Here is a 22,205-nt window from a genome sequence, read left to right as displayed (position 1 = left end):
TCTCAATCCATGCCAGTATATTCCCCCCAATCCCATGTGCTTTAATTTTGCGCACTAACCTCTTGTGTGGGACCTTATCAAAAGCCTTCTGAAAATCTAAGCACACCACATCCACTGGTTCTCCCCTATCTATTCTACTAGTTACATCCTCAAAAAACTCGAGTAGATTTGTTAAGTATGATTTGCCTTTCATCAACCCATGCTGACTTTGTCCAATCCCGTTAATGCCTTCCAAGTATTCTGTTATCACATCTTTTAAAATAGACTCGCATTTTCCCCACTACTGATGTTCGGGGAACTGGTCTGTAATTCCGTTTTTTCTCTCCCTCCTTTTTTAAATAGTGGGGTTACATTTGCCACACCCAATCTGTAGGAACTGTTCCAGAGTTTATAGAATTTTCCAGGGCCACTTCCTTTAGTACTCTGGGATGTAGATTATCAGGCCTTGGAGATTTGTCAGTCTTTAGCCCCATTAATTTCCCTAGCACTATTTTTTTTATTAATACTAGTTTCCTTCAGTTCCTCCCTCTCACTAGACCCTTGGTTTCCTAACATTTCTGGGAGGTTAACTGTGTCCCCCGTTGTGAAGACAGAACCAAAGTATGTGTTTAATTGTTCTGCCATTTCTTTGTTCCCCATTATAATTTCCCCCATTTCTGACTGTAAGAAACCTACATTTGTCTTCACTAATCTTTTTCTCTTGACATATAGGATGTGGGCGTTGCTGGCAAGGCCAGCATTTATTGCCCATCCCTAATTGCCCTTGAGAAGGTGGTGGTGAGCTGCCGTCTTGAACCGCTGCAGTCCGTGTGGTCAAGGTTCTCCCACAGTGCTGTTAGGTAGGGAGCTCCAGGATTTTGACTGCGAAGGAACAGCAATATATTTCCAAGTCAGGATGGTGTGTGACTTGGAGGGGAACGTGAGGTGGTGTTGTTCCCATGTGCCTGCTGCCCTTGTCCTTCTAGGTGGTAGAGGTCACGGGTTTGGGAGGTGCTGTCAAAGAAGCCTTGGCGAGTTGCTGCAGTGCATCTTGTAGATGGTACACACTGCAGCCACAGTGTGCCGGTGGTGAAGGGAGTGAATGTTTAGGGTGGTGGATGGGGTGCCAATCAAGTGGGCTGCTTTGTCCTGGATGGTGTCGAGCTTCTTGAGTGTTGTTGGAGCTGCACTCATCCAGGAAAGTGGAGAGTATTCCATCACACTCCTGACTTGTGCCTTGTAGATGGCGGAAAGGCTTTGGAGAGTCAGGAGGTGAGTCACTTGCCGCAGAATACCCAGTCTCTGACCTGCTCTTGTAGCCACTTGTTACTTGCCACTTATCAGCCCAAGCCAGGATGTTGTCCAGGTCTTGCTGCACGCGGGCACGGACTGCTTCGTTATCTGAGCAGTTGCGAGTGGAACTGAACACTGTGCAATCATCAGCGAACATCCCCATTTCTGACCTTATGATGGAGAGAAGGTCATTCATGAAACAGCTGAAGATGGATGGGCCGAGAACACTGCCTTGAGGAACTCCTGCAGCAGTGTCCTGGGGCTGAGATGATTGGCCGCCAACAACCACTACCATCTTCCTTTGTGCTGGGTATGACTCCAGCCACTGGAAAGTTTTCCCCGATTCCCACTGACTGCAATTTTACTAGGGCTCCTTGGTGCCACACTCAGTCAAATGCTGCCTTGATGTCAAGGGCAGTCACTCTCATCTCACCTCTGGAATTCAGCTCTTTTGTCCTTGTTTGGACCAAGGCTGAAATGAGGTCTGGAGCCAAGTGGTCCTGGCGGAACCCAAACCAAGCATCGTTGAGTCGGTTATGGCTGAGATCAATGCCGCTTGATAACCCTGTCGAGGACACCTTCCATCACTTTGCTGATGATGGAGAGGTAATTGGCCAGATTGGATTTGTCCTGCTTTTTGTAGACAGGACATACCAAGGCAATTTTCCACATCGTCAAGTAGATGCCAATGTTGCAGCTGTACTGGATCAGCTTGGTTAGAACATAAGAACATCAGAAATAGGAGCAGAAGTAGGCCAATCGGCCCCTCGAGCCTGCTCCGCCATTCAATAAGATCATGGCTGATCTGATCCTAACCTCAAATCTAAATTCATGTCCAATTTCCTGCCCGCTCCCCGTAACCCCTAATTCCCTTTACTTCTAGGAAACTGTCTATTTCTGTTTTAAATTTATTTAATGATGTAGCTTCCACAGCTTCCTGGGGCAGCAAATTCCACAGACCTACTACCCTCTGAGTGAAGAAGTTTCTCCTCATCTCAGTTTTGAAAGAGCAGCCCCTTATTCTAAGATTATGCCCCCTCGTTCTAGTTTCACCCATCCTTGGGAACATCCTCACTGCATCCGCCTGATCAAGCCCCTTCACAATCTTATATGTTTCAATAAGATCACCTCTCATTCTTCTGAACTCCAATGAGTAGAGTCCCAATCTACTCAACCTCTCCTCATATGTCCGCCCCCTCATCCCCGGGATTAACCGAGTGAACCTTCTTTGTACTGCCTCGAGAGCAAGTATGTCTTTTCTTAAGTATGGACACCAAAACTGTATGCAGTATTCCAGGTGCGGTCTCACCAGTACCTTATATAACTGCAGCAATACCTCCTTGTTTTTATATTCTATCCCCCTAGCAATAAAAGCCAACATTCCGTTGGCCTTCTTGATCACCTGCTGCACCTGCATACTAACTTTTTGATTTTCTTGCACGAGGACCCCCAGATCCCTTTGTACTGCAGTACTTTCCAGTTTCTCGCCATTAAGATAATAACTTGCTCTCTGATTTTTCCTGCCAAAGTGCATAACCTCACATTTTCCAATATTGTATTGCATCTGCCAAATCTCCGCCCACTCACCCAGCCTGTCCATATCCCCTTGTAGGTTTTTTATGTCCTCCTCACTCTCTACTTTCCCTCCCATCTTTGTATCATCTGCAAACTTTGACATGTTACAATCTATATTAACGATTTGGAGGAGGGGACCGAGTGTAACGAGTTAGGGACCCAGCACCTACCCCTGCGGAACACCACTGGCTACAGGTTGCCAGTCCGAGAATGTACCATTTATCCCAACTCTCTGCTTCCTGTTAGATAACCAATCCTCCACCCATGCCAGAATATTACCCCCAATCCAGTGATTCTTTATCTTGAGCAATAATCTTTTATGTGGCACCTTGTCGAATGCCTTCTGGAAGTCCAAATACACTACGTCCACTGGTTCCCCTATATCCACCCTGCACGTTATGTCCTCAAAGAACTCAAGCAAATTTGTCAGACATGACTTCCCCTTCATAAAGCTATGCTGACTTTGTCCTATTAAATTATGTTTATCCAAATGTTCCGCTACTGTCTCCTTAATAATACTCCAAAATTTTACCCACCACAGATGTTAGGCTAACTGGTTTATAATTTCCAGCCTTCTGCCTACTACCCTTTTTAAATAAGGGTGTGACATTAGCAGTTTTCCAATCTGCCGGGACCTTTGCCGAGTCCAGAGAATTTTGGAAAATTATCAAAGCATCCACAATCCCCACTGCCACTTCCCTCAAGACCCTAGGATGTAAGCCATCAGGTCCAGGGGATTTATCCACCTTGAGTCCCATTATTTTACTGAGTACCAATTCCTTAGTGATTTTAATCGTAATTAGCTCCTCCCCCACAGAGCCCCCTGTTTGTCCAGTGTTGGGATATTCTTAGTGTCCTCTACCGTAAAGACTGAAGCAAAATATTTGTTCAGCATTTTTGCCATCTCCATGTTTTCCACCATTAATTTCCCGGTCTCATCCTCTAAGGGACCTACATTTGCCTTAACCACCCTTTTTCTTTTTATATAACTGTAGAAACTCTTGCTATCTGTTAGAGGTGCGGCTGGTTCTGAAGCACAAGTCTTCAGCACTACAGCCGGGATGTTGTCAGGGGCCATGGCCTTTGCTGTATCCATTGCACTCAGCCATTTCTTGATATCACAGGGAGTGAATCAAATTGGCTATAGACTGGCTTCTGCGATGGGGAGATATCGGGAGGAGGCAGAGATGGATCACCCACTCGGCACTTCTGGCTGAAGATGGTTGCAAACACTTCAGCCTTGTCTTTTGCACTCACGTGCTGGACTCTGCCATCATTGAGGATGGGGATGTTACGGAGCCTCCTCCTCCCGTTAACTGTTTAATTGTCCACCACCATTCACGACTGGTTGTGGCAGCACTGCAGAGCTTTGACCTGATCCTTTGGTTGTGGAATCGCTTAGCTCAGTCTCTAGCATGTGGCCTCCACTGTTTAGCATGCATGTAGTCCTGGCGGCGACCAATGGACCAGAGCCACAGAGTGCCCACAGCATCTGGTCCGCCCTAAAAGCCACCATTGTCAGCACCTGCGAGGAGATGCTCGGTCTCTTGACCAGCAAACACCAAGACTGGTTCGATGAGAACTATCAGGAGATCCAGGATCTCCTGGACTGCAAACGTAAAGTGTTCCTGAATTGGCAGCTCCACCAAAACTCGAGCGAGAGGAAACAAGCCTGCAGGCAACTGAAGGCCGAGGTGCAATAAAGAACCCGTGACCTGAAGAACAGATGGTGGGTAGAAAGAGCGCAGGAGACTCAGCAACTCACCAACAACCACGAGGTGCGCGGCTTCTTCAGCGCAATTAAAGCCATCTACGGTCCGAGTACCCAGGGACCTACCCAACTGAGAGCCAAAAATGGAGAGGCGCTCATCAAAGACAGAGAGGCAGTCAACGCCCGCTGGAGAGAGCACTTCGAGGACCTTCTCAACCAAGACACAGTCCTCGACGCAAGTGCCCTCGACACCATCCCACAACAAGCTACCCTCCAACATCTCACACAACCCCAGCCCGCTGTGAGGTCGAAAAAGCCATTTGACAGCTGAAAAACAACAAGGCCCCCAGCGCAGATGGAATCCCCGCTGAAGTACTAAAATACGGCGGAGAGGCACTCGTCACGAATACACAACCTTATCACCCTTGTGTGGAAGGAAGAGAGCATGCCGGGAGATCTCAGAGACACCGTAATTGTGACCATCTTCAAGAAAGGAGATAAGTCCGACTGTGGAAAGTGGAGGGATTTCCCTACTGTCAGCCACGGGAAAGGTCATCGCGAGAATCTTCCTCAACCGCCTCCTTCCAGCGGTCGAAGAGCTCCTCCGAGTCTCAATGTGGCTTCTGCCCGTCAAGAGGCACAATGGACATGATCTTTCGTGCGCGACAAGTCCAGGAAAAGTGCAGGGAGCAGCATCAACCTCTGCACATGGCCTTCTTCAATCACGCAAAGGCCTTCAACTCATGAGGGATTGTGGAGCATCCTCCTCAAATTCGGCTGCCCGCAGAAATTTGTCACCATTCTCCGCCTGCTCCACGATGACATGCAAGCTGTGATCCTCACCAACGGATCCACCACAGACCCAATACGAGTGCAAACTGGGGTCCAGCAAGGCTGAGTCATCGCACCGACACTCTTCTCCATCTTCCTCGCTGCAACACTCCACCCCATCACCATGAAACTCCCCGCCGGAGTGGAGCTAACCTACAGGACAAGCGGGAAACTGTTCAACTTTCGACACCGCCAGACCAGAATAAAGACCACCCCAACTTCTGTCATCAAGCTGCAGTACGCAGACGCCGCCTGCGTGTGCGCATACTCAGAGGCCGAGCTACAAACCATCGTCAACGCATTCACCGAGGCGTATGAGAGAATGGGCCTCAGGCTAAACGTCTGGAAAACAAAAGGTCCTCGCCCAGCCCGCTCCTGCCAAACACTGTCCCCCCACCATCAAGATCCACGGTGAGCCTCTGGACAGCATGGATCATTTCCCAGACCTCGGAAGCCTCCTCTTCGCACGAGTAGACATCGACAATGAAATTCAACATAAGACTCCAATGCGCCAGTGTAGCCTTCAGACGCTTGAGGAACAGAGTGTGCGAAGACAGAGACCTCAAATCCAGCACCAAGCTCATGGTCGACAGAGCAGCCGTGGTCCCCGCCCTCCTGTACGCATCAGAAACATGGACAATGTGCAGCAGTCACCTCAAATCCCTGGAGAGATATCACCAACGTTGCCTCCGCAAAATCCTGCAAATCCACTGGCAGGATAGGAGTACCAACATGAGCGTTCTCTCCCAGGCTAACATCCCCAGTATCGAGGTACTGGTCACGCTCAACCAGCTGCGATGGGCGGGCCACATTGTCCGCATGCCCGGCACAAGATTCCCTAAAAAAGTGCTCTACTCCGAGCTCCGCAATGGCAGGCGATCACTAGGAGGGCAGAGGAAACGCTATAAGGACACTCTCAAAGCCTCCCTAGAAAAATGCAACATCCCCACCAGCACGTGGGGATCACTTGCCCTAGAATGCCCAAACTGGAGAAGAAGCATGCGCGAAGGCGCCAATCAGCTCGAGCGTCACCGAGTGGAGCACGTGGAAGCCAAGCATAAGCAGCGGAAAAAGCACACAGAATTCAGAGCGTCTCATCCACCCACCTTATTAAACACTACCTGCCCCACCTGTGGCAGAGACTGCGGCTCCAGGATTGGACAATTAAACCACCGCAGAACCCACCCTCCTGGAGAGGAAGCAAGTCATCCTCGACCCTGAAGGACTGCCAAAGAAGAAGTCTTGTGTTGTCGCTTCACCAGGTTGGCACCTCATTTTTAGGCACACCTGGTGCTGCTCCTGGCATGCTCTTCTCCACTCCTCATTGAACCAGGGTTGATCCCCTGGCTTGTTGGTGATGGTAGAGTGAGGAATATGCCGGGCCATGAGGTTACAGATTGTGCTGGAACACAATTCTGCTGCTGCTGATGATCCACGGCGCCTCATGGATGCCCAGTTTTGAGCTGCAAGATCTGTTCTGAATCTATCCCATGTAGTGCCACACAACATATTGGATGGTGTCCTCAGTGTGAAGACGGGAATGTGCGCTGGTCACTCCTACCATGGACAGATGCATCTGCGACAGATCGATTGGTGAGGACGAGGTCAAGTAGGTTTTTCCCTCGTGTTGGTTTGCTCACCACCTGCCGCAGACCCAGTCTGGCAGCTATGGCCTTCAGGACTCGGCCAGCTCCGTCAGTCGTGGTGCTACCAAGCCACTCTTGGTGATGGATATTGAAGTCCCCCACCCAGAGTACGTTCTGTGCCCTTGCTGCCCTCAGTGCTTCCTCCAAGTGGTGTTCAACATGGAGGAGGACTGATTCATCAGCTGAGGGAGGACGGTAGGTGGTAATCAACAGGAGGTTTCCTTACCCATGTTTGACCTGATGCCATGAGATTTCATGCGGTCAACATTAAAACATTCTTTTTTAATTTTTACCACATATAACAAAACTACCACAACAAAACACCCACAATTCCAACTTACAAATAAAAAATAGGGACAACTTGAGCTTAAGCAAGGTTGCAATTTGGGGTGAAAGATCTCCTTCAAAATAAAAACTGCAATGCTGGAAAAACACAGCAATATCTGGGAGGGAGAAAAACACAGGTTGTTTCAGGTGGAGGCCAATCATCACGTCAGTTATAACTAAAAGCTCTACTCAATGTTAATTGTATTCACTGTTCAGATGGTGATGAACTTGTGTATTTCCAGAATTTCTGCATTTATTTAAAATTTTCCAATTTTTTTTTAAATCTCTTTTGCTGTCCAATAGATAGATAACTGAGCATGACAGTACTTTTCTTCCCAGTTTTCCCTCACTCCCTTTTTATCAAATGTTTTGAGTCAATGATTACACAATTCCTTATAAAAACAAATGTGCCCTTTTCAACACAACTATTTTAAGGATCAGCAACTGCAATTACAAACCAAGTGAAGAAATCACTGGTTTAAAAAAAGGTGTCTTCACAACTGTGCATCCTACAGTCCAGTCTCCAAAATTTCACCATCACCTCGAACGTAGTTAGCCCTGAAAGCAAACTGGCAAAGACTCTGGCTTATTTCTTGATCAAAGTGATGCCCGCCTGAAACTGTAAAATTAGGTTATCTTTCCAGGGTTTAAATCATTTTTGTACGGTTCGTTTCCCTCTTGGCACTTGTCTTGTGGATGTTTAGTTATAAAGGAGACACATAATTTCTCATTTCTTTAGGAAGTACATGCTATCAAGATACAAATTGGCTTTGTGATCTTTGACGGGATATCTGTGTAACCCAGTGCAATCTGGAGATTAGATTAGACTTCGAAGTCAATAACTCAAAACAGGTGGGAAGAAGGTAGCATTAGGTCAAGGGCACTACCTCTGGGCCAAACCGCATTAATATTACAATGTGAACAAACGTTTCTGATTTTCATCCATTCCAGAGTGAAAAACTTGAAAATAAAGTTTGACTGCACACTATTTTTCTTCATATACAAATCACATTTTTTGACACCTTCACACAACCACAGATCCTACCAAAATCACAGATTTTTTTTAATTGAGGGAACTGAGTTTTGTATTGTCGAGTGAATTGAAGAGATACCACTGAACCAGTTGAACACCCCTAAAACAATAAATTATGTTCGCTCCCTCTTGTGGGATATAAAATATTTAAAACCAGTACTTCAAATAGTCATTACTTTACAAAACAATCAAAAATTTCCAAATATTGAGATAAGAAGTTATAGAATCCCAGTCTGAAAATGCCACAAAACAAATTTACTTTTGCCTTTTCAAACAGTCCAAACTACAGGTAATATCACAATTCATTTCCTGGTTTATAACCCTTTCACTAACACAAAACTAACTGTTCCATGTCCAGCCATAACTCATATGTGCATTCAACGTTAACTTCAACACAGTGAATTCTATTCGTATTTGTCAAAGCTTGTATGAAATAAAAGATTCTAATACATTTGCAGTTATCAAATTCTGAACCACACCAGCAAAAATGCCAGAGTTTAACACCAAACAGGCCTGAAAATGGATTACTGGTATCAAGAATGATGACTGAAAGGGTGAAAACAATTTTAAAGTATAACTTTTGTTAGTGACATCCAGCATTCCATCATCTAATGCACAAGATCATTTTGCAGCTTGCCACAGCTAAATGAACTCTGGTGTTTTTCTCTGCACTACCAAAAGCAGGATACCACAATTTAAACAAAACAAGTCTATTTGAAAAACGTGCCGAACTATGTCAAAACCACAAATAAGCTGACAGCAGCATGCAATTGATCAAGGCTGAATAGGAGGCATGTGGTGTGTGGATTTAAGTGTCAAAGGAAAAAACACCCCCATGTGTTAGAAACCCAGAATAAGCATATTTGCACAAACTGCTGTTTGGGTCGAGAAAGTTGCTAGGCGAATACCTCTTAAGAAAATATGTATTTAACCCTTTGAAAACTGCAACCTTCCTTCACCAAGTTACAAATAGTGCACAGCATGTTGATGTAATAGTAAGGTGCTAAGTAGAAGCAATTATCTTCCCCACAAAGTGGAAGGGAAAACAGATTAATTCCCTGAAAAACACATACAACTACATAGCACCGTTTCTGGAAGCCTTATTCTACGGCATGCAGCCAACTATTTGGTCAGGGACATAGGGGAAGGAAGGCTTTTCCCCAGTCAATGCCTTTACACAATGTAGTGGAGATAAAGATCGAAGTTTACATGTCACAAATCGCTAAACTGCTGCCTACCCAACTTGTCTTCCTCGCCACATGTTAGCTAGTATTGTCAACAGTGCCCTCTCCTCAGATATAGTCTCCGTCCCTTTCAAATCTGCTGTCATCACCCACCTCAAAAAATCCACACTTGACCCCTGTTCTCGCAAATTACCGCCCCATCTGAAACCTCCCTTTCCTCTCCAAAGTCCTTGAACATGATGAAGTCCCCCAATTCTATGCCCATCTGTCCATCAACTCCATGTTTGAACCTCTCCAGTCAGGTTTCTGTCCCTGCCACAACATTGAAACGGCCTTAATCAAAGTCACAAATGACATTCTCGGTGACTGTGACCGTAGCGCACTGTCCATCCATATCCTTCTTGGCCTGCCTGCAGCCATTGACGCACTATCCACACCATCGTCCTTGAATGCCTCTTCTCCGTTGCTCAGCTGAGTGGGACTGCCCGCGCCTGGTTCCACTCTTCTGTCCAATCGTAGCCAGAGTATCTGCTGCAATGGCATCTCTTCCCACCTCATACGGTTACCTCTAAAGCATCTATCCTTGGCCCTCTCCTATTTATCATCTACATGCCGACATCATCCGAAGACATAAACAACAACTTGCATTTGTATAGCACCTTTAACGTAGTAAAACGTCACAAGAGCATTATCAAACAAAATCTGGCACCGAGCCACATAAGGAGATATTAGGACAGATGATTAAAAGCATGAGGTAGGTCTTAAAGTAGGGGAGGAAGAGGTAGAGAGGCAGAGGGGTTTAGGGTGGGAATTCCAGAGCTTCGGGCCTTGGCAGCTGAAGGCACCGCCACCAACGGTGGAGCAATTAAAATTGGGGATGCACAAGAGGCAAGAATTGGAGGAGCGCAGAGATCTTGGAGGGTTGTAGGGCTGGAGGAGGTTACACAGATCGGGAGGGGGTGAGGCCATGGAGGGATTTTAAAATCGAGACGCTCACGGATCGAGAGCCAACGAGCATAGGGGTGATGAGCTCAAGTTTATGGAGGGTGGAAGACGGGAGGCCAGCCAAGAGAGCATTGGAATAGTCGAGCCTAGAGGTAAACAAAGGCATGGATGAGGGTTTCAGCAACAGATGAGCTGGGGCGGAGGCGAGTGATATTACGAAGGTGGATGTAGGCAGTCAGGTTCCACACGTATGCTGACAACAACCAGCTCTACCCCACCACCACCACCACCTCTCTCAACCCCGCCACTGCGTCTGTGCTGTCAGATTGCTTCTCCGACATCCAGTCCTGGATGAGCCAAAATTTCCTCCAAATAAACATTGGGAAGACGGACACATAGTCTTCGACCTCAGCCACAAACGTCATTCCCGAGCCACCAATTCCATTCCCCACCCTGGCCACGATCTCGGGCTGAATCAGACTGTTCGCTATCCTGATGTCCTATTTAACCCTGAGCCGAGTTTCCGACCCCATATCCTCTTCATCACAAAGACTGCCTACTTCCACTCTATAACATCGCCTGTCTCCGCCCCTACCTCAGCCCATCTGTTGCTCAAATCATCCATGCTTTTGTTACCTCCAGACTCAACTATTCCAATGCTCTTCTGGCCAGCCTCCCATCTTCCACTCTTCGTAAACTTGAGCTCATCCAAAACTCTGCTGCCCGTATCTTAACTCGCACCAAGTCCCATTCACCCATCACCCCTGCGTCGTTGACATACATCGGTTCCCGGTCCAAATCGCCACTTTCAAAATTCTCATCCTCGTGTTCAAATCCCTACATAGCCTCGCCCCTCTATCTCTAACTTCCTCCAGCCGCACAACATGCGAGAACTCTGCATTCCTCCAACTCTTGCTTCTTGTGCATCTCCCGCTTCCTTCACCTCACCATTGGTGGCTGTGCCTTCAGCCAGCGAGGCCCTAAGCTCTGGAATTCCCTCCCTATACCTCGCTGCCTCTCTCTCCTCTTTTAAGATGATCCTGAGAAACGACCTCTTTGACTCAGTGTCTAGTCACCCATCCTAATATCTCCTTTTGCTTGGTGTCAATTTTTGTCTGATTATGCTTCTGTGAAGCCCCTTAAGAACATAGGAAATAGGTGCAGGAGTAGGCCATGCAACCCCTCATCCTGCTCCAACATTCAGTAAGATCATGGCTGATCTTCGACCTAAACTCCACTTTCCCGCCCGATCCCCATAGCACTTGATTCACCTAGAGTCCAAAAATCTATCTATCTCAGTCTTGAATATACTCAACAGCTGAGCACCCACAGCCCTCTGGGGTACAGAATTCCAAAGATATACAACCCTCCAAAGTGAAGAAATTCCTCCTCATCTCAGTCTTAAATAGCCACTTATCCTGAGACTATGCCCCCTCGTTCTACACTCTCCAGCCCAGGGAAACATCCTCTCAGCAACTACTCTGTCAAGCCCCCTCAGAATCTTATATGTTTCAATGAGATCACCTCTCATTCTTCTGAACTCCAGAGAGTATAGGCCCATTCTACTCATCCTTAGGATGTTTTATTACGTTAAAAGGCCTTATGTAAATGCAAGTTGTTGGTGTTAACCAGATATAAAATTCAGGAAAGTAACTACTGCTTTTTCCTGCTTGTTAGCCCTTGAATCAAAACAACATTTTTGTAAAACATTTTTGAAGAGCATACAGACAGAAGTGAACTTGGAAGATTATCTTACAGGCAGCTTCAAAAATGCATCGTATTAAAAATCTCCAATGGCATTGCTTATAGATAATAAAAAGTAGTCATGATACAAAATGCGTGCAGACCAATAACTACACTGGTAAAAGGCAGTGATGGTCTGAATCTTCCAACAAATGCAGCGTTTTTATTGTACTCACATACAAGTCTGAATTTCGAACAACTCAAATCTAAATGCAATTATCCAGGAAATACACTTAGCATTGTAAGTTATTGTGGCCCAGTTGTGTCAAATTACTAACCTGCCACATATAAAGCAATTTTTTTCTTTGTGTACAGCAATGATTCATATTACCAAAAATGTGACTATTGACTATTATAGAAGAAATCAAATCAATTCAGTTGCGAATCTGAACAAATAACTCGCACTAATTTACACTTCAGCGGTCTACCTACGATAAAGCTATTTCACAAATACAGCAGTGTGATTTTCTAGCTGCACTATAACTGCTCAAGACTGCAAATTTTCAGTTGTACAGTCGCATAGCATGTTACTGGACTTGCACAGCTTTTTCTTAATTTGTGCCAACTGCTTCCCACAGAGTCAAGAAAAAAGCATAGAACACAATCTAAACACACAACTGAACAGCAGGAAGGAGTTATTCCATTTCACTCACACACACCTTATGAGATCTGCGGCACGATGGCACGAGCAGAGGTGCTGCAACAGGAGAAAAAAAAAAGTTGTATATTTTGTAATTCTCACAGCCTACTTAAGATCAAGCAGAAAGGTGAAGGAAAAGGAGATTTAAGATTGTAGAATTTACAGATTTACTTACAGGTGAAATAATGTACAGAAACAAAAAAGACACAATAAGATACAAATCAAGCACAGACAATATATCACCTGTTTAAAAACGAGTCTAAAATTCTTGCAGTTCTTTCAATTATTAACAGTCTCTGACAGCAATCATGGGAGATGATCACTCCCAGGGTCCCTTTTCGAATTCCATGGTAAGCTGGACGACACAGATGACTGATGATCTCAAGAAAGTCTGTAGTCAAAAGGCATCTTTTCTTCTTAAGATTAAACAGTTTCTTAATAGATAGGCAACCAAAATCTTGACTATTTTTAACAATTAGATGGTGAAACTTAGAGGGACCGTGGAATTGCAAAGAGAACTCAGAAATCAGAATGAGTAGCATAAAACACAAAGGAGGCAGAACAATAGCAGGAACTTTAATATACACAAATGTAAAAAGCTACAAACAAGGCAAGAATGAGCAACATACATACTCCATGCTGAAGTACCTAAAGATGAAATTGAAGGGCAGGAGAAACAAAGATAACTGCAGACTTGTCAGTTTAACATCAATTGTGGGGAAGTTACTGGTGATAGTTAATGTATCATCAGAGTAACTGAGCACTTATACAGGTGTCTGTTGATCAAAGAGAATCAGCAAGGATTTGCGAAAGTTCGGTCATGTCTGACTATTTAAAAAGCTGTGAACGCTGGGTTAATTGAAATTTTCAAGAGCGAGATTGATAGACTTTTGTCAAGAAAGGGTACCAAGAGATATGAAACAAAGGCAGGTAAACAGAGTTAAGGTACAGATCAGCCATGATCTAATTGGCAGAACAGGCTCGATCAGTTGAATGGCCTGTACCTGTTTCTACGTTCTATGGTATGCATCTAAATGGCTCAAAAACAAAAAGCTTGGATCCTCCTGAATTAGGGTGTCCAAACTTCCCTCTCTTCCACCCTTGCTTACTTTTTAAGAAAACATTTGTTTCAACAGCAAGTACATATGACAAGCAGTGACTAACTCCTATATCTAACATTGCGCTCGTTCAATAAACATCAGTGGAGTTAGTCATTTAATCAGGTTGCTTCAGCAATCCCATAATGAGGCCTGGTGAGGTGATAAAGCGAGTTAACAGTGCCATTCCACATCTGGAACTGTTGTTTAAATTCAGAACAGACTGATGGGATGGCAATCTTTCAGTCATTTATCAAGATTCAGGGTAAAATAAGTTTGGGTGGCCTGAACCAACTTCTGACCAGATTTCCATCCACAGACAAAACACCATTAAATTAGCATTCATGCTCAGAGAAGCCACAAGGCTGTGCAGTGAATAAAGTTCTGCAGTACTTATTCAAGGTAAAGTGCTGGGAAATTTATTCTGCATACGGCCCATGCTACGCCTGACTTGGAACTATTTAATGCCAACATTTGGACCACAAACGGCAAAAAAAATTCCAAATTGATTTTTTTTAAAAATACATCTTTGCACTAGTCTCTTATATAGGACAAGGTTCAGATTCTTCAAGTGCAAATTATTTTGAGGAGCTCAGTTAACCCCACATGCATAATTTTCATGACAGACAATCAGAACAGGATAATACACTCAAAGCTAAACATTCATTGGCCCAGAAATTGCTTAGAAAAGAACGGTGAGTTAGTGGCCAAATCGAGGAGCAAGTTCCAGCATTCGCACTTCCGCGGTGAAACACAGAAATCCAGAACTTGCTCTTCCTGGTTCGCCGGCTGGATATTAACTAATATCGCCACAAAACAGGTACGCTTAAAAATACCAGGTCGAAACTAAGTTTTAATACTAAGTCTTGATGATGGCCAAAAAACTAAAAATTAACTTTTAAAAAGTGCAGTCTCATTACTCCTTATTTTAATAGTTTTTTGATCTGATTATTTCTTACCCTCTCTTCTTTTCGCTGTCGATAACTCTTTTTACAAATGATTTTTTTGTTGTACCTTTCGTTTCCTGGATTTGACATTCCAGCTTGCAGAAATTCTCCACAGCTTGTCAAAAATGCTGCAATCTGATTGGCCGAGTGGAGAGAGCGATCCTCTCGCTTTTAACATGGGTCCGAGCTTCACTGGAGCCAACACTGGGATCTTCTCCACTTCTTATTAGAGGACGTGCAGCCGCTTAAGTCAGTGGGTTAGTATAAATCCACGGAGCGGCGAGCACAGTTGGATCGCCACCCAGAGCAAGTTCTGAGTCATTATCTTTTGGGAAGAAAATACTGCTTACTCAAAAATGGTGCATACAGAAATGCAATTCTGGTATCCATGTCATTTCAAGTCAACAAACAGAACTGTGACTAATGAGAACACGTATGAGAAAGACCTCCATCCTTACCCCTGCAGCCTATCTATAGCACCCTTACTATCGCTGTGACCAGGATCAGGTAACTCAATTTAATGTACTGAATCGGGGAAGTTGGTTTGTTTAATTCAGCAGAATACCAAATGATAAAAAGGGACAAGCTGAGCCATTAGGTAAACTACAATTTCAGAATTTTCATCCAAAATTGCAATTCAAAACAAAAAAAGTTACTACACAGTTAGTGCGGTCCATTTGATAATTGTAATTCGCCTTAACAGCCAACTTTTAAATTTCAAAATACTAGTATTGGGCAGCACAACATAAAAATACAACACTGGTTTAAACAGTATTACTTCAACATCTGGCATCAATTACCAACTGCACCAGTTGTCAACTGCCAGAATTACCACATCTAAGTGTGCATGTCGTTGCCGCATCTTTACATTTCAAAATATTACTCTCCAAAGCAGTAGTCTATGCTGGCACCTGCACTGTATTATCTTTAACCACATTGTTTTTGTGCATTACTTTTTGTTCACGTCTCCTCACTCCTTCCAAAAAACTTTTCTAATCATATTGCTATTAAATCCCCTCAATCCTAAAAACTGTAAATGCATTTTACTTGCCATTCCATATATCTATCCCACAAGTTTTATAAGTGCTCTGTGGAACATCCCATATTCACACAAGCTATATCATATGTGATATATCACAGACTTTACTAATTGGTTAACATCAACTTTTTAAACCGATACCCAACAATTAAGTTAAATGAATGACAAAGAAAAATTACAAAAAGATTTGCCAATAGTCACTTTAGTCAGTTCCAAGATATCCCAAAATTATACTTCCCATGAAGTGTTCATGTTCTTCCAAGTAGAGGGGAGCAATGCCTGAGGTTAATACTGGGCCAAACCCAGTAATGACTTGCTGCCTTGTCACTGTTCAGACAGTAAGCTGCTGGAGTCAAGTACTTAAGGGAAGTGTTTTTTCCTGTCATTTCAACTCAAAAGAGTAACTGATGTACGCGAGAACCAGGGCCAATTAAGTCTCACACATTAATATATTTAACCCTGACTGCCAGATTTCTTCTGTATCCTTGACAACAAATCTTTTGCCATTACTTCAGCTCTCCAGATGGATCATTGTTATGAACACTGAACTTCTAAACTGGAATCTATGATAAAAGTTAATTAAAAGCACTACATGAGATTTGTGCTTTCATCAGGTGTTTATTCTTCCATTCCAGCGTGTTGACACATTATAACTGTTCTAACAACTATTTACTAATAAACAGCACCCAAAGAACACAAGTTTTCCAGCATCCCTCATTTGGTGGCAATAAAGCAGAGTGGGACAAACCACCAGCGTCCTTAGAGGTCAACCAAGGGAGGCATTGGCAACACGAGACTATCCCAACCTGCAGCACTCAAATTTTACAAAATGAGCATACTGATAGTTTTCAGTCAAAGCTAGTTCCTAGAACTGAACAGCTAGTATGGTAAACATACATCAATCTTCATGGCACTCTGATCTGGCACTTTCACTTAGGGATATCATAAAGTTAGTTGGTGTCAGAAATCCAAAAATTCTGCCTGATGCAATAAATATGGCATGTCGTTATATCAGAGTAAAGGAAGCTTTATACATCTGGCTGCACTGAAGTTGATCTGGGTACTCCAACATCATCTCATATTGATATTGATATAAAAAATACATTAGTACTGCAGGTAACACGAAGTGTAGGACAGAGGGTACGGCCACAATTCACCTTACGCCACCCCATCCCTTCCCCCCAAGTAAACTAAAATCAGGAGGGGAATGTGAAAAAATTATTGCTTTTGCACAGATGAAAAAGAATAAAGAGCAAGTCATTTAAGGCAGCTCTGGCAGAGCCTGAGTGATGGTTATCTCTTTACCCCTGACAGTGAATTGTGTATGACATAAGGAGACATCAAAAATTTATAAAAGCATTCATTTGGAAAAATGCCTCAACAAATCTAGTTGAATCACATTACCAAAATCACATGATATCCAATAACAAAGCTGTGAAGACGAAAAACTGTTGCATGTAAAACCAAATCCCTAGATTTCTGCCATCACAATAGCACTTTTGGTTCAGATTCCAGAAAAGGTCTACCAGCAAACAGGTTGTTACAACTGGAAGATATGAATGATCAAATATGAATTTTATAAACTCAGATTATGACATTGTACTTCCCCCACCCCATAATTATTATACAAAAGTGGCTATAATATTTTGAACTGAGTATTAAACTATCTTGGTTGTGAATTGCATGACTGCTCCATTGAAAATATGCCCGTCATGCATAAGGTTTAATATTAAAGAATTGCTTCAAAATGGCTCAACATAACACACTTACAGAAAAGATTTGTATTTAAATTATAGCCCATGTCTACTTAATCCAACATACATCTGCCCAGGCCACTGACAGTTTGTCCAGTACAAATGGACATGATTCTCTTGAGCAACTGAATATAGCCCAAACATTTATCACAGAATTCACAGCAAAGAAAGAAGCTATTCTACTCATTGCACTTGTGCAAGTTAACTTTTCAACTGGAGCTCACCACTACAATTCCTTATTCCTGCCCTTTATCCATACTGTTCATATTCTTCCTTTTCAAATTCTTATTCAATTCCCTTTTAGCTGACCTTCTAGTTGCTGGCTCAATAGCCAAGTGAAACAAAGCATTTCCGATTCCAATAATCTTTTTAGTGAAAACATTTTTTCAACTTCTCACTTCGTTCTTCTACTAATAATTTTCTTCTTGTGATAATCAATGCCCGCCTTGTTACCGATTTGCCATTCATTATTTAAACTCTCAAAACTATTCATAATTTTTAAAACCCCCATTAGAACCCCCTTCAACTTTTTTGTTCTGTGAAAAACACAACTTTTCAAGCCATTCTTCCCAAGTATAACTTCTTTTTCCTGCTATGATTCGATTATATCTTATCTGTACTCTTTTCATGCCTCTATTGGCCATCCTATAATGGGTGTCCAGAATTGTATGCATTGCTCCAACTGTGGCCTAACGGCTGCCTTGTACAAATAATTACTTCATTGCTTTTATATCCAATAGCCCCATGCAGAAAACCCAGAATCCCATCAGCCTGTCTATTTAAATGAACTTTTCTATCTGCATTCCACCTTTAAAGATCTATGTATCCACACTGCTGGATCTCTGTTCCCTGTTTATCCCCAAAATGAACTTCACATGTCTACTTTTGCCACTTGTCTGCCCACTTCACTAACCTGTTCATGTCTTCCTGCAAACTCTTGCATTCTTCCCCAGTTTGCCATTGTATCATCTTGAAAAATTCAGTATCATTGTTCTCATACCTATGTCCACATCATTTCTATACAAACAAAAAAGGTCCATGCACAGATCTCTATAGCCACTACCTGTATCTTACCAATCTGAAATACATCCATTGACCTATGTTCTTGAAAATCCATATATATTCATCACATAATTTTTTTATCCATACACTGATTTCTTTAAAAATTCAACTCAATTAATCACAGTGAATAAAATAATTAACATTTTGAATGTGAACCCTTCATCAAAATTGCAGGATTACAGATGAACAGCATTTAAAAAGAAACAGAACAAAAGGAAGCGGGAAGGAAAAGCACATACATAGGCACACAAAAGGAAATAAAATAACCTGTCAAATGCTTCGGTGGAAAACAGGAGATTGTTAAATGACAGAACTGATAATAGCATGAGACATGACAGAAATTAAAGTCATTTACAAGACAGTGTGAATAGCTGAAGGAGGTGGGGGATGAGGCAGGCAGATATGGAAGCACAGAAAATTGGCAAGGCTGAGCAGGCTGCAGCAGTCCAGGAGCCGAGGAGATGAAAAAAGCAGCCCAAGGTTGCAGACCACCCCACCAGCACAGTGTTCCAATGGAGGGTCAGCACCACATCACCAGTACCTTTGCTTAAAAGAAAGTTGGACGTACAGCTAAGATCTGGTTAAAATAAATATTACGGCTAAATGGTTGCAAAATGCCTATTAGAAAGACAAGGTGCTGTTTTTCAAGCTTGTGTTGACCTTTATTGGAATAATGTAGAGAGATCAGCGTGGGAGTGGGATGAGGAATTCAATTGGTAATTGACATGGAGCTTGGAAGATCCACTTGGACAGGACAGAGGTGCTTGGAAAAGCAGTCAACTAATCTGGGTTTGGTCTCCCCAAGATATATAGAGAAGACACCATCATGTTCTGTTCCTTTTTAAATGCTGTTCATCTGTGATAGCCTTCCGTTTAATGAACGCCATACTGTTCCTTCTCCAAATGCTGCCTGAGTATTTCCAACATTTTCAGTTTTTGTTCCTAGTTTACTTGTTCAAATATAAATTCAAACTCGCACTTCGATTACTCCAGAGGCAAATAAACTAATCTCTAAAGGCACTTCGGGCCTTTTCAGAGCAAGCTTGGACAGTATTAACATGTTTACTAATGGAAAAAAAAGTCTACTGTGACCAATACACCAATTAAACATTCCCAGTTCTTGGTTCCTTTTAATGTTTTTCAGGCATGGATATAGAAAATATATGATTTAAGGAATACAATTTATCTCCCACGAGTGGGCTAACTTGATGAAGTTGCAATCAATTTGTGGTTAGTGCTGTGAATGGGGCATAAAATAATGCTCCACTGGACTCCATAATGTACTATTTATATCTGCTAAAAAATGGGTGAAGAGCGCATGTGGTAAAAAACGGGTCATGGTCCCTTGTGGTTTGGTCTTCATGGTGCAGTTGGAGGTTGTGCAAGTGTTAATTAGGCTATTGCAGTGAAATGAAAATTTAGAACATTTAAATTCAAAAAAACCAAAATATCTGTGCAGAATTTTGACAAACACAAATTTGATACAATAATGTTTTGATTCCCATTCATTTTGAAATAACTACATCCTATGATTGAACATAATTTTAATCTGCAGTTACGACATATAACAATGACGATCAGGTCCATCCAGCCTGTCCCACACAATCGTGATGCCTTGTGCATCACAATATACACACCCCCAACCCCACCCGAAACCATGTGATCTCCTGGGAGAAGCAAAAAACCAGATAAAAAAAGCTGAGGAAATTCCTCTCCGGCCCCCTTAAGTTATCGAAACTAGTCCAGGAGATCACTCTGGTCCTGATAATGCTACGTAGTACCTATCTTTTGTACAAGATGAACTCCACCCCAGCCAGAATCAGGTCCTGCCTTCGCTTGAAGGAATTCAGCGAATCAGCGTCCACCGCAATAAGCTACTCCTAAACAAACTTGATAAACTAACTCACAAGGAAATGGACAAAAATCAGTTTGCAAATATCTCAATGCCATAGCCTGTTCCAGAAGTCCACTACTGTCTGAGAAAAGAATCACCTCATAACATCTGGCCATACACAACTTAAAAATTGTGACCCATGCTCCTCCCTAACCTACTTGGTTGGAACTAACTGTCTACTCGAACACCCTTTATTATCTGATTAACCTCGATCAAATCACCCCCCAGCCTACACTTCTCTAAAGTGCAGAGTCACAGCTCTTTTTGCCTACCTTGATAACTTAGATGCTTCAAAATAGGAAGGAGATCAGATTTCATGTGTCCAGAGAAATCTAAAATACATGGCTGCAACGAGATTACATGACTATACCACATTCGGGTCTTTTTTGAGAAACAAATATTAAGTGGAAGTATTAAAAATATCTGCATCTCAAATTGGCTTCAGCCTTCCTGAACCAGGAAGCGGAAAAATAAGCCAGGGTTCCTGATACCAATTGCTCCAGTGACCATAATGGAAGTGCATATATGTGGATATCGCACAAAGAAAGAATTGGGCTGGGTTGCAATGCCACCTTTCCTCATGGTAAATGGCCTATTATTAATTTCCCAGGCCCTCATATGAAGAATGTGTACTTCAGCAAGATACTAGAAATCTCCCAACCACGGAACTATCCCTTTAAAAGTCACCATTTTCAGGGGAACAAGGGGTACAGGCAAGATGGAAAGTAACCACACAGTTGAGCAATCAGATTACCAAAGTTAATATTATTGCAGTTGGACTTGAAAAATGGATTTTCCATTGGGATTCTCAAACACAACCCAAGTATCAGACTGGCAACATCAGACAGCACCAATAGAACCAATAAATTAGAATAGATAAACCTTGGAATTAGAAATTAGGAAATATGGTCTATTGCTGGCTAATAATAGACTGCTTTAAAAAGTGAAAAATATCATTCAGCAATAAAAATGCACAATCGTGAAGAAAGCTTCAAATAAAAAAACAGTACAAGTGCTTTGTCACATTATCTTTTGAGGTAATACTTGTGATTCGACTTTCAACCACAGCTATGATTTTGGACCATAAACAAACTGTATAGTATCAAAGAGCTGTCCCCCTGTCTACTGCCTAATTTCAGATTGCCTTCCCACTTCTCCCTCCAATGAATTACTTCTTGGTCTTGATCAGTTATACGGAATGTCAATTTTAAAAATGCTTTTCCCCAGATTTATTTGCTTACTAGACTGATCGCCAAATACATAAAACTACTCTTCAATTTTTTATATATTTTTTTTAAAATCACTACTGGAGACTTTTAAAGTATTCTTGTTTTGCAGCAATTTTCAAGCACAGCAATATTTTCTCCGAGACTGAGTTCCCACCACAGCCACTCAGTTCTACCCACAAAGATCACAAACTTACAACCTGATCTTTATTCAGTTTAAAAGCACAGATTTCTCTGGCGTACATTTCTGAATTGAGAAAGTGGAGCATAAGCAGTACT

The 22,205-nt window shown here is 42.8% G+C and overlaps 1 protein-coding gene across 2 annotated transcripts in view; it reads right to left on the bottom strand.

Annotated features, from left to right (window-relative positions):
• rras2 (RAS related 2) overlaps positions 1–22,205 on the bottom strand; it is a 109,639-nt gene that overhangs the window by 80,080 nt on the left and 7,354 nt on the right. Inside the window, exon 1 of one of the 2 annotated variants that reach the window (XM_067993914.1) lies at positions 15,019–15,394. The exons of the other annotated variant lie outside the window; for it this stretch is intronic. Coding sequence (XP_067850015.1) covers positions 15,019–15,129 — 111 coding nt within the window. The 5' untranslated portion in view covers positions 15,130–15,394. Of the gene's footprint in view, positions 1–15,018; positions 15,395–22,205 lie in introns of those variants that run through there. 2 annotated transcript variants of the gene reach the window in all.

The sequence above is a fragment of the Heptranchias perlo genome, chromosome 12 (assembly GCF_035084215.1).
Source record: "Heptranchias perlo isolate sHepPer1 chromosome 12, sHepPer1.hap1, whole genome shotgun sequence".
Lineage (NCBI taxonomy): Eukaryota > Metazoa > Chordata > Chondrichthyes > Hexanchiformes > Hexanchidae > Heptranchias > Heptranchias perlo.
The sequence above is the reverse complement of the archived record's forward strand: the minus strand, read 5'-3'. Positions and strand labels throughout refer to the sequence as shown.